Genomic DNA, 18915 nt, shown 5'->3' with positions numbered 1-18915 from the left:
TTTATATCTTATGGAAGAAGTGAAATTTTGCTTGAACATTATAGGTAATTAACAAATTCAGCAAGGTAATATCTATGTGAATGAAAATTAATTTATTTTGTTCAGTACGAAATAAACCTATGGGTTTTCATGCGTATGTTTCGATTTAATCCTCGACAGTCAGTCATATCCTGAAAAACGTTTTCAGCTGGAAGATGAATGTTAAATGTAAGGCCAGTAAAAGTTCAATTTTCTAATAACTTAATAAATTAGAAGTTGATGAATTAGTATTGTATATTTCACAGAATTATAAAGAATATAAAAGCAATCTTCAATTAGTATTCATTCATCATAATCTTCATAAGGAAATTTACTATGCATAACTAACTATTATTTAAATGCTGAATTTTAAATGTTTCTTATTAACAATTTCCCTGCACATTTTGATATCTCTTGTCCAGTTCTTACTTGTTTTAAACTGCATGAAACTTTTAACTGAGATATGTGAGTGTTTAACTAATATTATTGATAAAATAAATAATTATAGTCGCCTTATATTAAGCCTCCCTCCCCAAAACATTTTAAAAATATTTTCATGCAGGTAACACAGTTTTAATTAAAAAGCAAACTATTTTCAAACTTAAAATTTCTTTGTTTTTAAAAATTTACACGATTTCTTTAGAAGCATAACGTTCTACGTATAAAACTCAATCTTCTGCCCCACCCCTCAATAAAACGCGCTAGTTATTTTAGAATTTGGTACGAGTTTTCTATTCTCTACATAGAGAAATTTTCTACTCACCAAATTTAAACACACTTTCTTGAATCAAAAGCAATCGTTCCTCTATCCACAGATTTGACTAGTATCAGTTATACTGCACTGTGCATCAATGTGCTAAATCTTGTTAATCGTGTTAAAAAATTAGTATTTTAAGTGCCAAAATTGTTAAAAGGTTTTTAATATTTTTGGCCACACCATCCAGTTGTTCTGGAAAATTTTCATATTCATAAAAAATCTTTCCATTTTTTAAAAATAATTAAAAATGAAATTTTTGTTATCCATGAGTAAAAAGTTAGAAATCTGTTATGCTCGTTGAGAATCATCTCTTATAAGTCTATTTGCAGGGGGTTATTTCGGATAATGTTGCATAATTACATTAAGTATCTGAAACAACTCGTACTAGAAGATGAATACTCACAATAAAAAAATTGTATAAATGCAGTTAATCTAAAAAAAAAAAGTAATCTGTTTAGTACATATCTCTAGTGAACAAACTGTATTTAGTTTTCATTACAATTTTTACTGACATTATTCACAAACAAATTAGTAAAAACAGCATATATATTGTGTGTATCAAAACCCTGTACTTAATTTTCATTACAACTACATTATTTATTCAAATAATATGAAAAATAGTGTACACTGCGTATGCAATTTTTAATTTTTAGGTGGCAAAATCAACGAAGAAAAGGTGGACCATTTTACCTGTTTCAGTTTAAACTTTTTCATTTTTTAAAATAAAAATCTGCAGTGTAGTGCACATTCATAAAATGACTGAAGTTAAACGATGAGCAAAAGTAAATAAAATGAAAAGTTAATTAACCAAGCAATTGATATATGGGGTAAGAAATATCTCCTGGTAACTGCAATAATATTAAAAATATTCATAAAAATAATAAGTTGAATATACCATAATATATTTAAAATTATATCAAAAAAGAGATTAATTCTGTCAAAATGTTAATTTTTAATTAAAAAGCATAGATGACTTTAAAGCATACATAAATTTATTAACAGCATCTATTATATTTACAAATATTTATTTGTTTGATTTCATTTCAGTTATAATTTTCCTTACAACTGGTGGGATTTTAACAGAAGAAGAAATTTCTGCTAATCCTACTTGCAGGAATAGCATTGACTTAACACCACATTTGTGATATTCCATATCACATGCATAATACGTCATTATTAAGTTGGTAACTGCATCAATGAATTCCAAATTCTGCATCAGTAAATCTCCTTCACATGAGATCGCCCATCGCCCAGCCATCTCTACGAGCGCTGGGTGTGGAGGCAATGGTTCAGTTGCAGCTTCACGGACATTCATCTGAGGGTTAAGTTCATCCTAAAAAAATAATTTTATATTATAATGTGTATATCTTAAACGCTACTTAAAAGTCACTCAGGAGTTTTTTCCAGTTTCCTGACTATTTTTAATAACTCCTAAACAAAGTGATTTAAATCTTTTTCTAGAAGAAAGGTATAGATGGTAAATCAATTACAACAGACTTTCTTTAAGTATTAGACTCTCTCTTAACATACCTAATAAAGAATAAAAGTATAACACTAGTTTTGAAAATTAGAAAAAGCCCAAGTGTTATTTTTTAATTTATTAGTTATTATTATAATTAGAATTAATGTTTGACAACATAACTCAAAAGCGTGAGGAAAAAATATTTTATTCAAATCATTAAGTTAAAAAGATTAAATATCAGGAACAAGGTAAATTTGAATAAAAAATTATTAAAAATTACTAAATATGAAATTTGGGATACCGATTTTTCTTTTTCTTTTGGCTAATTTAGTGCACTAATCATTAAGCTACAGCGAACGCAAAAACGTAAAATCAGATAAAATTGCTACCAAAGACTAATTAGGCTTTAATATCAAAGATTTAATCAGCAATAAGCATACTGAAGCGCATTTCTAAATCATGTGTTTGCTATATTAATTTATAATATATTATAATATATTAAGTTTCATTAAATGTAACCAAAATAATACTTAAATTTTTTAGAATTAGAATTTTCTCTAAACTCTGTTCTAAGGTAGAATCAATCTTTTTGTATTATTATTCTACAAATTATATTACAAAAAATCTGCAGTTAGATTCTGAGATTTATTTAATTCTGTTTCTACTTGAATGATAGAATAATATTTTTTTTTCTCTTAGAAACATAATTGCTATTCTATCTGTGAATAAAAATATGACTACTTTCCACAGCTTTTTGAAATGCTTAATATTATTTTATTGTATCATCAAAACTTCTTACTAATTTTGTGAAAAAATTTTAACCCTAATACAAAATAAATAAATAAAGTAATAGTCTGGGCAATTTTTATAATATAAATTTTATGAATTGATGTAGTTACCACTTAAGCTAATGTTTCAAATCGCTGAGCATGTGACAAATCTTCTTGATGACCGACTGAAATATAAAAATTTATTAATATTCCCACGTAAAATCAACTATTACCTCTGCAACAAAGAAAGACCATTTTTCGTGGAAAAATTTTGGAATAAACTTCAGTGCAGTTTCTGCAGTTATATTTCGTGTTTTCATTCTTCTTTGTACAATTTCTAAGAAACCTCGGTTGCAAAAATTACTTTTAACTTTTGGTTCGATATCAAAGCCAATCAGACGAATCATCTCTCTAGTCAGCTAAAAGAAGAATAAAAACTGATATTTAATATTAAAATTTTCTGTACAGGCATACTAAACATTTCGAAGCAAGTACTTGGTAATTCTAGGAAAACAAGTTACATGGGAGAAAAGGTAAAAATAGTTTCATTTAGAGTATGTTGTAAGAGCATATTTTTTATTTAAAAACACAGCATATCTGTATTAAATGAGATTTAGAAAGATATATGCCGCCCAACCGGTCATAAACATGGGCACAGCCCCAGCCCACCTACCTAGCCGACGAAGTCGGCTTTATGGCTCAAAGTAGGGCTAACTCCTCCAACGCAAAAACGATGGGGCCAGCGAGCCGGCCGTGCCCCATCTTCTAATAATAAACATAATATTTAAACTTCTCAACAAGCCAGCAAAAATTAAGCCTTTAATTCTTATCTAATGCAGCTCCAAGAAACCAAGCCCGAGCTCCGAGTAACTAAAAAGTTAGTAAAATGAAACTAAACAAACTCAAAAATACAAGTCTGAAATGGTTGCCAGCTTATAATCTTCTTTTAAAACTCTTATTCAAACAAAACTAACAGAATAAAATTATAATAATAACTGGTTATAAATCAAAATAATAATAAAGACGCCACATAATTAATCATACAGCTAAAACACAAAACTAAAACTTGTGTACTATTGTTACTTTTAATCTACAATCCCTATCTTATCCATATTGTTGTTTACAATATTCATTATGTCTCTTGCGAACTTTTCTAATACATTGTATTTAATATCCTCTATATTTCTTACATTATAATAATCCCTCACTCTCTGAGTTAGACCACAGTACTCGACGAAGTGTTCTGCGTTGTCAAGAATATTGCAATCGAGGCAATTTCTATTGCCCTGGAGGTTAAACCGATTCAAGTAATCTGGAAACCTGCCGTGATCAGTAATAATCTGATTTACGTCTATGTTATCATAGATTTTCATGTTCTTTTTGATCTCAATTTTTTCCAAATACTTTGTCCTTTTTCGGCCATTTTCCATCTATCACTCCATTCTTCCATATAATTCTCTTTCATTTTTGTGATTATCTTTCTTCTTGAATGTTGCAATTCATAATTAATGCCATTCCTCAGGGCAGCCTCTTTTGCCAGTGCGTGGCCTCATTGCCCTAATAACCTTTATGGGCTTTAATCCAATGCAGTTTAACATAAAGAATTTTACATAGCATACAATAAATTTCTTTGATATCATTTAGTATCTGATTTTTTGGCTCTGGTCGGGAGAGTGCCGTAAGCACAGACAAAGCATCTGAATAAATATGCACATTATATCTGACTTTTAAATTCTTGTATATCCAAACTAAGGCATCTTTTAGTGCTATCATTTCAGCTTGATAGACTGAATTCAGAGGGTTCAAGATTATTTTCCATTTTTCAATTTCGATACCGTGAAAATACACTACAAAAGCAGCCCCGACACCCCCCTCGATCTCAGAGCCATCAGTATATACTTCAATATCTCCATCATTAATGACAATATGATCATATAATAAACAAAATAAGTTACATGGATTGATCTCATTAATATCAAAATTAGACATACAATCAATATTGATTTCTATATTTTTGCATTGAATCTTTTCTAATAAATTATTTCTTAGTAAAAACTTTTCATAATACAATTTATAGTAAATTGAGAGGAGGTGCACCGGCAAGCACACACAGAACCCCGTCGAAACTGTTCTGAAAGCTCTAGTCATTGCCAAAAGCCAACTTCTCTGCAATGAGTCCAATTTAGATCTTATTCTCACCAATTCCCCTGCTCGAAGAACCCATGCTCCAACTCCATACATGATCTTTGGTAGCACGACATTCATATAAATCTCTTTTAAAGTATAGCTCTTCTTCTTTAATATCACCGGGGTAAACGTATTAAAATAGAATGTTAAAATCTGCTCCACTCCTCTCTGTATATATTTAAAATGATTTATAAAATTCAACTTATGATCAAAGACGACTCCCAGATATTTCATCTCATTTCCAAATTTAATATTCTTTTTATCAAATTTTAGCTTAGGAGCACGTACTTTAATACCCCCTTTAGAATAGAGTATAGCTTTAGTTTTTTTTCTATATTAAAATTCACGTGGTTACTCTTACTCCACTCCATGAATGTTTCATCCACAGTCTGAAAACTCTTATCCATTTTCTCAAGAGAAACATCATAAACTAAAACTAGAATGTCGTCAGCAAAGCGGTAAATTTCAGTATTGGGGATATCAATCAGGATATCATTAACTATGAGGTTCCAGAACAGGGGAGCGCTACAGGAGCCTTGAGGGCAGCCTTTTCCGATATTGTAGGATAGGCTTCGCAGACCATTTCCATAAAAATAAATAAGCCTTCTATTACATAAAATCAACCTGAAGAGCTATTTCGTGACATTAAGTTGGGCAATGATCTGGAGGACCTTTGAGCGATCAATGGAGTCAAAAGCTCTGTTTAGTATTTTTTGTTACCATGTAAGGATCTTAAGTTTTACTAACGTTTATTTTATTTTAAATCTTTACTATCACTTCTTATTTTCTACTTCCGGCCAGAATTATAAGCGTTAAGGTTTTTATGCAAAGTTTGTCTGGCGAACGCCAAGTATTTAAGTTGTGGCCTTTTGCCAAGCGAGAGAGAGGAAGCAGTGAGTCAAAGCAGGCCGCTTACCTTAGAAGTTACGCAGTTGCTGTTTGCCTTCCAGGCCAGAGGTTTAAATCCTCTTGATAAATTTTAAAACGTATTGTAGTGTTCACAGTCTCTGTACTACATACGCTTCCTGTTATTATAAGGCCAATCTTCCACGTTTATTATTCTAAAGTTAAATTAGAGTTTAGTTTTATTTTTATACTTTTACGTTAGACCCCAAGTGGCGGGTCAGTGTATTCCGAAGTACGGAAGTTATTGTATATAGAGAAAATAAAGGGGTTTTGTATACCCTTCGTCTGTATCCTGTCTACTTACTACAATTAGTGAACATAGCTTTAGTAAGCTCTCTGTTCCGAGTCAGGTCCTTGCATGTTCCCGAAGAAGGTAAGAAGGAACATTGACTCTGATAGTGGCGCCCAACGAAGAAGAACAACCATGGCCAAGTTTCAAGAAGAACCTGTGCTGCCTGCAGAAACGGCTCAGAATCCAGAAATGCCAGCTGCCGCCCTGGAAGGATTTGGTTACATCGTCCAGACCATGCGCGCTTCGATGAAACCAGAAGCAACATTTAACGGAAACTCACCGGTAACCAGTTTTTTGGAAAAATTGGATGACCACTTCATGCTCTACCCCGTGCACGAGTTTCAAAAAGTTACCTTAGCTACCAGCGCTTTGAGGGGCCAAGCGCTTAACTGGTTCAAATGTATAGGCAGAAGTCTCTTGGGTCAAGCAGGAAGACCCACCTATACTTACGAAAATTTCAAGACTGCCCTACTAAAAGCCTTCCCTGTTGTAAGGGATCGTGCGAAATTAGAAACGGAACTTTTCAGTATATATCAAGAAAGAATCGAAAACCTCTCGAGCTTTATTTTAAGAAAAATTCACGTCTTCAAACTCTTGTATGGAAACCTTCCGGATCCTGAAATAATTCAAGTGATTTTGCCGAGGTTACTGCCCCAAGTGCAAGACTTTATTGAATTAAGAAATCCGACTACACTGGAAAAGTTATTTGAGCTAGCAATCCAGTTTGAAAGTAGAAGAACGGCGGACGTCGAAAGAAGACGCCAATATCAACAGCGAAACCAATTTGGTACGCCAAGACTACAGCAAACTCAAACACACGGCTACGGAGGCAAAGCGAATCAGTGGGCAAGGAAACCCGAGCATTCAAAAATAGCCGGCGAACGTCGACAGTTCAATAGCAACCCAGGAAAAAAGTCTCAAGGCCAGGGGAAAAAGAAGGAAAGCACGGAAAGGAAAAATAATTTAAACTAAAACGGATTTCTTCTGACGAGAGGGTGCGGAAATCCGAAGGCCACGAAAACCCCTCTTCCTACAAGTTAAATACAGTAATGGTGAAAAATTTGACTCTTCCGAAGATTGAAGTCTTGGTGAATAATATCCCAGCCACCGCACTCCTGGATACCGGCGCGCAGTGTTCCTGTGTGGCAGAAGAGTTTTTTAGGAAGCATTTTCGCAAATACCGCATATATAATGCGGATAATACGACAGTGTTAGCGGCGCAAGGAGAAAAATGTAAGTGCGTAGGTAAAGTACCTTTGTATATCCGTATCAAGGACGAACAAATAAAGGTGATGTTTTTTATAGTAAAGAATCTGCAAGCACATTTAATTTTAGAAATAGATTTTCTTTCAGAAGCACAAGCTACGCTGGATTTTAATGAAGCGTCCCTTAAGCTGACAATGAAACCAGTTCGTACTGAAAACGCTGAACCGCCGATGTTAAAACTTCACCACCTGCCTAATGACGAGCAAGATAGAATCCGACAAGTGGTAAGTGAATTTGCTTCGTTATTTAGTGATATTCCAGGATTTACTCAGGTTACTAACTATAGTATTGACACCGGAGATGCAATGCCAGTTCGCCAAAAACCATACCGGTATGATAAGAATAAGGAAAAAATTATAGAATGGCATATTACCGATATGCTACGTAAAAAGATCATAACGCCCATCTCAAGTAGTTATGCTAGCCCAGTGGTTTTATGTAAGAAAAATAATGACTATCCTTTGGAGCATCCAAAAAGGTGGAGATTCGCTATTGATTACCGTAAATTAAATTCCATAACGAAATATCCGGTATATCCGTTACCGGTCATAGAAGAAATTTTAAGGAACATAAAATCAACCAAATTTATGACGACTTTAGACTTAATGACTGATTATTTTCAAATAGGGGTGAGGCCTGAGGACGTGCCTAAGACTGCTTTTATAACCAAGTCTGGCACTTATGCATTTTTGCGTATGCCGTTTGGCCTTTCAGGGGCCCCAGCAACATTTCAGCGATGCATGGACATTGTGTTAAGACCTGTTCTTGGAAAGTCCACATTTATCTATTTAGACGATATCATTATTACTAGTGATAATCTCGACCAACATGTACAGGATTTAAGACAGGTGTTTCCTTTATTAAATGAGGCCGGTCTAAAAGTTAATGTCGAAAAGTGCAAATTTGCAGCCCCTGAATTAAAATATTTAGGTTACAAAATATCTCAAAAAGGGATCGAGACAGACGAATCAAAAATAATCGCTGTACAAAAGTATCCGACTCCAAACACGGCAGAGAAGCTCTCTTCTTTTCTAGGACTTTGTTCATATTATAGGTCCTTTATAAAAGATTTTGCGGCTATCGCGGAGCCATTGTTAAAATTAAAAAGGAAAAAGGCAAGATTCTCGTGGACGGCCGAAGCCAATAGTGCTTTCGAAAAATTAAAACAAGCATTAACGCAAGCCCCTGTGTTGAAATTTCCTGAAAAGGATGAGAATTTAGAAATTTCAGCGGATGCTTCGGATTATGCGGTAGGAGCGGTACTTTCGCAAAATCAGCAGCCCGTGGCAATTTTTAGCCGAACTTTAAATCAAACACAAAGAAACTATTCCGCGACCGAGAGAGGGGCACTTGCAGTTCTGTTAGCAGTGCAAAAGTTCCGAGTCTATTTTGGAAAGGCGCCGATAACAGTATACTCTGATCATGCGGCGGTAACTAGATTGTACTCAGGGAAAAATTTATCCCCAAGGTTAATAAGATGGGCACTCAAGCTGCAAGAATATAATCTGGTAATCAAGCATACCCCCGGAAAGGAAAATATCGTAGCCGATGCCCTATCACGAATTAAATTAGACGAACAGGGTAATACCGTAAAAGTTGCAATGCTTACAGCGTGTACAATAAATTCCCGAGAAACTGTAATAACAGAACTGGGTAAGGATCCTGAGTTTGGAAGTATTTATGAGTATTTGAAGGATCCTGAAAATTTTAGCCACCAAGATATTGTGGCGATAAGAAATAGGGCGGCCCATTACGAACTAATAGATGGTCTATTATTCTACACAAAAACTACGAATTCCAACAACGAATTTCGACCTGTTATCCCAGCTAGTCTTAAATTAAATATCCTGCAGGAGCTCCATGACAGCCCTTTAGCTTCTCATGCTGGTATTCGAAAAACTATCCAACGCGTACGCGAGGCAGTCTACTTTCCTGAACTGCAAAAGTTAACAAGGGCGTATGTCCAGTCCTGCCCAACATGTCAAGCAGTTAATTATATTAATTTCCGCCCGGCCCGGTTTCTAAATAGTATTAAATCTGAATTTCCAAATGAAATAATTGGCATCGATTTATTGGGCCCTTTCCCAAAAAGTCATTTAAATAAAAGTCGCTATCTCCTTGTTATGGTTGATCATTTTAGTAAATGGACCGAAATTGTTTCCTTAAAACGAGCCTCCGCGAAATTAGTTACTGATTCTATTTTAAATAAATATATTTTAAAATACGGGGCGCCCCTAAAAGTTATATCGGATAATGGTCCTCAATTTGTAAGTAATATATTTGAAGACATGTGCCAAAACCTGGGCATACGTCATTTAAAAATGGTCCCGTATCGGCCGCAATCAAATATAGCGGAACGGGTCAATAGAAATATAGTGAAAATTATCCGTAGTTATGTTAAAAATTTTCATAAAAGTTGGGATAACTATGTCAATGAATTTGCTTTCGCCCTTAGGACCGCAAAACATGATACAACGGGCAAAACTCCTGCTGAGTTATTTCTAGGCAGAAAGATTATAACGCCGTTAGATAAATTCTGGGGCCGTTAGCCCCAGAATTTAAAATGGGTGATATAGAAAAACTAATAAAAGAAGAAAAAAGAATACGGAAGTAGCACAAAGAAAACAGAAGCTCTATTATGATTTGAAACGACGGGGAGTAACTTATAAAGTAGGGGATGAAGTTGTAAAAATTAAGCATTCACTTTCTTCAGCACCAGAAGATAAAACTGCCAAATTTTTTCCACGATTTGAAGGACCATATGTTATAGAAAAAATAACTCACGCTGTAGTTGTTTAAAAGCCAGAAATGGTGAAACCTGTTCCGCAAACATTAATCAAATCAAGCCCTACTTCGATCGTAATAAAATGCAAATCTTTTCAGGTCTTTTGCAGGATCCGGCACGGCAGACACCGCAGGTACAAGCTCCAGAGGTGGAAAAACCACAAGTACAAGGGCAGGCCAATAAGAGACAGAAGCAAGTGAAAAGACAATTGCCCCGCGGAAAAATTGAAGGTAACAAGAAAAAGAAGCCGTTCCACCGTCCAGAAAAGAGAGTTCACGAACACCCCCAGAATGAAGAAGGGAGAAGGACGACGTATGTGAAGAGAACCAGGAGAAATGACGGCAACTATAACCCGGCTCTAAAACGGAAGATCGACTCATCCGACAGGACTCTCCGCAGTAAATGTAGCCGAACTGCGGAAGGGCCATCAGCGGCGGAGGAAAGGTTACAAGGAAAGTTTGAACGGCCAACAACGAGGTCCAAGCAGGAACACGACAGAAGTTTCCCGGTTCCGCCAAGACCAGCTGCCATCAAACGGCCAAGACCACAAGCAGAGGAGAAAAAGAAGGTATTCAAGGGTGGCCGAACTGGTGAAAAAAGGAAGCTTCCAGAGGAAAGCACTGAAGGGCGAGCCCGTACAAGAAGGAGGATAAATCACACTACTATCTGCAATACCTTTAAAGACTGGGCCCAGAAAAGGATGTCCGAATATTACAAAGATAAGTAAAATTTTATGTTACTTTGCAAACTTAAGTTAATCTTTCATTCTTACTGCAAGTGGCAGATTTCAAGAAGTTTTACCTCATGCGAGGTCTACCTTTATCGCCAAAAGGGCGAGAAATGAGTTGTGACCGATTTTCGTATTATGTTTTTCAATTACTCGCGCGTAAAACTAAAGTTGATGTATAATAGCGTTGTGTAAAAACTTAAATATTGAAAAAAGTTATTGTATAAATTTTATTTAAAACATTCTAGCAAGAAAGAAGTTTTAGTCTGAAAGACTTTTTGAAATGTATTATTTCAATGTAGAAAGAATTGGCACTTGCTTTGAAAAGAATAGAAGTTAACAATGTACTACTAATGTATGTTTTCAAATGTGTAAAATTAACGGCATGTTGATATGTTCTTATATACATGTGAACCGTTATTTTAAATGTTACGAAATACCGTGATATGGTAAAAGTGAAAGTAATGTTAAAAATTTGTTATTCGTGTGACTGTAAAGACTAAATCATGGCGAATATGTGTTAAAGGTTGAATGATGTAGTTAGGCTCTCTGACGCTACACTTTAGAGTTAGCCACTTTTAGAATAGTACCTCAGGGTTTAGAGTTGAAATTAGGGTGTGTTAAGAGGTCTCGTTATGTTGAATTTTAACACGTTAGTGTTTTGATTGTAGGAGGAAGTGTGGCACACGTAGACAGAAACACATTCGTGTTTGGTGTTCCTTTACAACACATGTCAGAGAGCACGGGGAGAGATAATTAAAATAGTCATGAATGAAATAAGAATGTTAAGAGAAGTATAATTGTATATGTTACTTGCCATTTCATTGTGTAACATTTCATTAAACTAGTTTTCCTTCCAGATCTCTGGAAGGAACCAGAATTGAATAAAAGCTCCTGTTTAGATGCAGTACAGATGAAAAAAAATTTTTGTATCCTGGGAGCTGCTATTGTAACAAATTTCTTTCTTTTAAATTTCTAGTTTCTAGAGAAGTATGTTTGTAAAAGATTGGCCTCGCGTTAGATTCTAGAGCTAAAAGTTTTCAACAAGGTCGTTTTAGACCTCAGTTTCAAACTAATTAACTCTGGCGGGAAGTATGTAAGGATCTTAAGTTTTACTAACGTTTATTTTATTTTAAATCTTTACTATCACTTCTTATTTTCTACTTCCGGCCAGAATTATAAGCGTTAAGGTTTTTATGCAAAGTTTGTCTGGCGAACGCCAAGTATTTAAGTTGTGGCCTTTTGCCAAGCGAGAGAGAGGAATCAGTGAGTCATAGCAGGCCGCTTACCTTAGAAGTTACGCAGTTGCTGTTTGCCTTCCAGGCCAACAGCAAGAGGTTTATCAAGAGGTTTAAATCCTCTTGATAAATTTTAAAACGTATTGTAGTGTTCACAGTCTCTGTACTACATGCGCTTCCTGTTATTATAAGGCCAATCTTCCACGTTTATTATTCTAAAGTTAAATTAGAGTTTAGTTTTATTTTTATACTTTTACGTTAGACCCCAAGTGGCGGGTCAGTATATTCCGAAGTACGGAAGTTATTGTATATAGAGAAAAATAAAGGGGTTTTGTATACCCTTCGTCTGTATCCTGTCTACTTACTACAATTAGTGAACATAGCTTTAGTAAGCTCTCTGTTCCGAGTCAGGTCCTTGTATGTTCCCGAAGAAGGTAAGAAGGAACATTGACCCTGATAGCCAAACGATTTACTAGTGTGTCTTTGCAATATTAGATGGCGTTGCCGCCTGATGATTCAATTCTGGTTGCTATGGTAACGAACTTTCAACTCATAATTTATGTGATTTGTATTCTATTCTTTTTTGTTTTATTAATTACTACAGTGCTTGGAGTGATGTGAGCTGTCTCGTCACGTGGACGGCATTCCTTCTATTTCAAAGTGTTATGTAAAATAAACAAGTGATAATTACAGTCTGCTTACCTTTTTTTGTGAACTTATTCATAACATTCCTGGTCCTAGCGACCGGAGAGAACAGTTAGCGATCTTTGGATATGATGTGATTTATTCAAATATTAGAAAGTTAAATCACTTTCGATTTGTGGATTAATAATCAGTGTACTTTCGATTCGATTTGTGGAATATTCCCGTAGCATGGTGTAGCGTAGAAACCTCAACATTGGGGTGAGTACGTTCCAATATTTCATCTTCTTTTGCTAGAGTTGTTGGTATAATATTTATTGTTATTCATAATGGCTGATTTGAAACCAGTTTTAACTAAAAAGAAGGTTCTAAAAAGCAATATAACAACGTTTAAAGCCAAGGTAAATTCGAATTTAGAACAAGCAGAAATTTTAGAGGTAAAGTTGTTCGAAACGAAACTAAATGCTTTTAACAGTGAGCTTCATTCTATTTATGAGGAGATATTTTTGTTGTGTCTTGGAAAAGATTGTGATACATTCATTATGGAACAACAAACAATACAAGAAACTTTAGATGAATTATGGATAACTATAAATAAAAAGTTACAGAAACTTTCCAGTGACTCTGTTATCGAAACAAGTAGTGTAGCAAAAGTAAATTCGTCTGACGTTCGATTACCAAAATTAGAACTTTCTACCTTTACAGGGGAAAATATAGATGAGTGGATTAGTTTCTATGATCTTTTTAAGGCTAATGTAGATAACAATCCGAATATTTCTAAATGTCAGAAGTTTCAATATTTAAAGGCTTCTTGTAAAAAAAAAGGCTCTGTCTATTATTGATTCAATTCCTATTTCTGATGCTAATTATGATATAGCTTTGCAACTTTTACAGGAACGTTATTCTAATAAAAGAGAATTAACTAATGCATTAATCCGTAAAATGTTTAATTTGCCAAATGTTTCTGATTCAGCTCAAGCTATTTTACATTGTGTTGATGTAGTGAATGAATGTATACGCTCTTTGAGAACTCTTAAGCTAGAAGTTTCTGATCTTTCTGATGTTCTTTTTGTTTATCTGATAACTGAGAAATTAGATAAAAACATAAAATTTTGGTGGGAAAGAACTATGAAAAAAGATGAATTAGGTACTTTAGATAATTTACTCGAGTTTCTAAAAGACCACGCTAGAACCCTTCAGAATAGTAGAAACCAATCTAAAGATTTTAGGAAATTTTCTAATTCCAAATTAACTTCTTTAGTGTCGAGTAAAAACAGTTGTATAATGTGCAAGGAAGATCATTCTCTTCACAAATGTGGTAAGTTTTTAAACTTAAGTGTCCAAAAAAGAGTCGAATTTGTTAAGAAACACAAACTTTGTTTTAATTGTTTATCTTCTCAGCCTCATTTAGTGAAAAACTGTCGTAGTTTACATAAATGTATGACGTGTAAGTTACCTCATCATACTGTTCTTCATTTTGATCGAAATATCAAAACTAGTGAAAATGAGAAACCAAAACTAACGTCCTCACTCTCCCCCAAAGCCGAAGTGTTCTTACCAAAGAATGAAGTCGTTACAAATGCCACAACATGTACAGGACAATTTAGTTATTCTAAAGGTGAATCAAAACGTGTATTACTGTGTACTGCTCTCATTAAAGTTAGTGATTCCAATGGTAAAGCCATCTCTTGCAGGGCTTTACTAGACTGTGGCAGTGAAGCCAGCTTTATAAGTGAAGAGTGTGTCAGTAAACTAAAGTTAGGTAGATTTAACAAAAAAATTGAAGTATCGTGCCTTGGTTCGTTCAACACTGTAACAAGTGGAGAAGTGGAATTAATCTTTACCCCGCACTTTGAGTCAAATTCCAAATTTCGAACATATGCATTCGTGATTCCAAGGATAACTTCAGATGTGCCTAACGTGTCGCTTCCTTCTAAAATTGCGAATCATTTTGACGATCTAGTCTTAGCTGATCCTAAGTTCTATGAAAGAAAACCAATAGATATTTTGTTAGGTGTAAATGTATTTCTACTATGCTTAAGGGAGACATCATAAAGAGAGGAGAATCATTTCCCTTTGCAATTTGTTCTCAGTTGGGTTGGATCATTTCCGGGAACACTATTACTGATGATTCGAATCTAACTAACACTTTTACAGTGAATAATCTTCAGTTGAATACAAACGAATTAGTTGAAAGATTTTGGTCTTTAGACTCCATTCCGGAAGTCAAACGTATTTCAAGTGAAGATAAAAAATGTGAAGAGTTCTTTAAAACAACACACTTCCGTGATCAAAATGGTCGTTATGTAGTGAAACTTCCATTTAAGGATAACCCTTCAAGGTTGGGTAATTCTAAAGATCTTGCTTTACAAAGATTTAAATCTTTAGAGAGAAATCTCTTAAGATCTCCTAATACATATGATATGTATAAACATTTCATGAAGAAATACTTGGATCTCGGGCACATGGAACCAGTCCGTAGTTCAGAGTCCCCAAGTCAGGCATAATACATGCCACATCATGCAGTAATTAAGGAATCTAGCTGTACGAGTAAAATACGTGTGGTATTTTACTCGTAATCTTACTCTACTAGTAAGTCTTCATCAGGACTATCTCTTAACGACATATTGATGACAGGTCCCAGAATACAACAAGAGCTGTTTCCAGTTTTGGTCAAATTCAGATGTTACCCAGTAGTTGTCACAGCTGATATCATGAAAATGTTTAGACAAATTCTAGTTAATGAAGAGGATAGAAACTTTCAAAGGATATTTTGGCGGGACAGTCCAAGTGATCCTATTCAAGAATTTCGACTTAATACTGTCACATACGGCACTGCCTCGGCTTCATATTTGGCTACTCGTGCTTTATACCAACTTGCCTACGATGAGCAGAATAACTATCCTTTAGATTCGAAGGCTGTAGTTCAAAACTTTTTTTGTAGATGATTGTTTTGTAGGTACTCAAAACACTGAAGAGTGCAAAAATCTAGTAAATCAACTCTTGCAAATGTTAGAACGTGGAGGATTTCTTCTGCGTAAATGGTCATCCAATGACTTGTCAGTGTTAGAGAATATACCCCAGGAGTTGAGAAATGATTCTGAGGATATGAAAATTCAAGAGATAGCTCAATCAAAGTTTTAGGAATTAATTGGAACCCCCGTGAAGACTACTTTAACTTTTCCGTATCCATTTCTGGTGAAAAGCTTAAATACTCTAAAAGAGATATCCTTTCTGATTTAGCGAAAATATTTGACCCATTGGGTTGGCTTGCTCCTTGTATTATTTATGTCAAAATCTTGATACAAGACATGTGGAAACTCCATTTATCGCGGGATGAACCTGTTAGTGATGAGATTGCTAACAAATGGAAGATTTTCCTAAATGATTTACATCTTATTCAACAATTAAAAATACCGAGATTTGTTTTGATTCCTGATGTGAACTATATTGATATCTGTGCTTTTTGTGATGCCTCCGAGAAAGGCTACTGTGCAGCAATTTATTTGCGTTCAGTGTCATGTAATTTGGACATCAAAGTAACACTCTTAACATCAAAAACAAGAGTTGCCCCTCTGAAAGTGCAATCATTACCTCGATTAGAGTTATGCGCCGCAGTTTTGTTAGTGAATTTGCTTAAATCAGTGTTAGAACATTTAGATTTTCCTATACGTAAAGTTTTGGCCTGGACAGATTCAACTGTTGTACTGTCCTGGATTTCTGCAGAACCATACCGTTGGGTTCCCTTTGTTGCAAACCGCGTTGCTAAAATACAGAATACAATTCCTAATGTAAGGTGGAACCATATCAATGGAAAGCGGACCCCAGCTGATTCAGGTACAAGAGGAATGTTTCCAGCAGAATTTCTGAAGTGTGAACGATGGTTCATTGGACCTACTTGGTTATATTCACAAGATTTCGAACCATGTCCTGACAGTGAACATCTTTCTGATGTAGATTATGAAGGAGTTCGTAGAGAAGAAAGAAAAACTTGCATTTCAGTATCTTGTGCGGCAAAGGAAAATGACATTTTTAAACGGTATTCATCTTGGACAAAATTACGTCGTATAGTTGCATTATGCCTAAGATTTATTTACAACTGTCGAAACTTCTCCGAAAATCGTTTGAGAGGTTTTCTGACAACCGATGAGCTTCGATTAGCTACAAAAACAGTGATAAAAAATGTCCAAGAACCATATTTTCCTCAAGAGCTCTCTTATTTAAAAACATCGAGAGAATTAAAAGGTGTGAGCAGCCGAGTAATACAATTAACTCCCTTCCTTGATGAAGAAGGCGTCATTCGAGTAGGTGGTCGCATAAAAAATGCAAACATTTCTGAAAATAGCAAACATCCTATTTTGCTTCCAAAGGAAGGACATGTCACTAATCTTATCGTAACTCATTACCATGTCAATTATTTGCATGCTAGTCAAGAGTTATTAATAAGCACTTTACGAATGCAGTTTTGGATTCTTGCGGTGAGAAGCGTAGTGAGAAAGATTATTCACAGATGTATTCCTTGTATTAGAAATCGAGGCAAGACTGTGACCCAAATAACGGGTGATTTACCCTCGCCCAGAGTTCAACCATCAAGACCTTTTGCAGTCACCGGTGTTGATTATGCTGATCCATATTCTATTAAGTCCCAAGTTGGGAGAAGAACAAAAACTTTCAAGTGTTACGCATCCATTTTTGTGTGTTTCTCAACAAAAGCTGTACACTTGGAGTTAGTCAGTGATTTATCAACTTCAACGTTTTTAGCAGCTCTAAAAAGATTTATCGCCCGACGAGGCAAACCATCTAAAATTTCGAGTGACTGTGCTACTAACTTCAAAGGTGCTAGTAAGGAACTGAAGGAGATTTATAAAAATTCAGCTCGCATTGAGAAAAGCAGTGAATTATGTGACTACATTACCTCAGAAGGTATAACTTGGTTATTTAATCCTCCGACATCTCCTCATTACGGTGGCTTGTGGGAATCTAATGTGAAATCCATGAAATTCCATCTTAAACGAGTATTAGAATCCACACTTCTAACTTACGAGGAATTTTTAATAGTGCTTACACAAGTGGAAGCGTGTATGAATTCTCGTCCTCTTCGTGCGATGTCTAGTGATCCAAACGACTATAGTGCATTGACTCCAGGTCGTTTTCTGATTGGAGCCCCTTTGCTTGCCATTCCGGAATCTGACTTGAGTGATGTGAAATCTTCACGACTTAAACGTTGGTCTCTAGTTCAACAGACTGTGCAACATTTTTGGAAACGATGGTGTGCAGAATATTTAACAACACTTCAACAACATGCTAAGTGGTTTCGTGCGTCTCCAAATCTAAAATGTGGTGATTTAGTTCTGATCAAAAACGAACAACTGCCTCCAAACCAATGGAAAATTGGAAGAATTGCCTTAATTCATCCAGGTAGTGATAAAAAAGTTCGAGTGGCTACAATCCATACAGCCGCTGGTGATTTCAAACGAGCTGTTACTAAATTGTGTCTTATCCCCAATCATAACTAATATGAACTATGAACTATTGACTTTTTTCATATTATTAAACTTTAATTTTAGTTATATTTTCAATTATTTTTTTTGTTAATGTTATTATGTATGCTTTAACTATTTGTCTTTTTTTTTTTGAACCCTTAGAAGGCTTCAAGGCCGGGGGCTATGTTTAGTATTTTTTGTTACCAAACGATTTACTAGTGTGTCTTTGCAATATAAGATGGCGTTGCCGCCTGATGATTCAATTCTGGTTGCTATGGTAACGAACTTTCAACTCATAATTTATGTGATTTGTATTCTATTCTTTTTTGTTTTATTAATTGCTACAGTGCTTGGAGTGATGTGAGCTGTCTCGTCACGTGGA

The 18915-nt window shown here is 35.0% G+C and overlaps 1 protein-coding gene across 2 annotated transcripts in view; it reads right to left on the bottom strand.

Moving 5' to 3' along the window:
* Window positions 1-1707: 1707 nt before the first annotated feature.
* The window catches only part of LOC118187746 (uncharacterized), a 33430-nt gene continuing 16222 nt past the window's right edge, over window positions 1708-18915 (bottom strand). For both annotated transcript variants that reach the window (XM_085808760.1, XM_035358024.2), the window contains exons 4-5: window positions 3241-3426; window positions 1708-2108 (exon numbers count right to left, since the gene is read on the bottom strand). In XM_085808760.1, coding sequence (XP_085664886.1) covers window positions 1800-2108; window positions 3241-3426 — 495 coding nt within the window. In that variant the 3' untranslated portion in view covers window positions 1708-1799. The remainder of the gene's footprint in view (window positions 2109-3240; window positions 3427-18915) is intronic.

The sequence above is a fragment of the Stegodyphus dumicola genome, chromosome X2, assembly GCF_044657685.1.
Source record: "Stegodyphus dumicola isolate Sdum_Otavi_A_Nest chromosome X2, ASM4465768v1".
NCBI classification, from domain to species: Eukaryota; Metazoa; Arthropoda; class Arachnida; order Araneae; family Eresidae; genus Stegodyphus; species Stegodyphus dumicola.
Note: the sequence above shows the minus strand (reverse complement) of the source record. Positions and strands in the feature narration are given on the sequence as shown.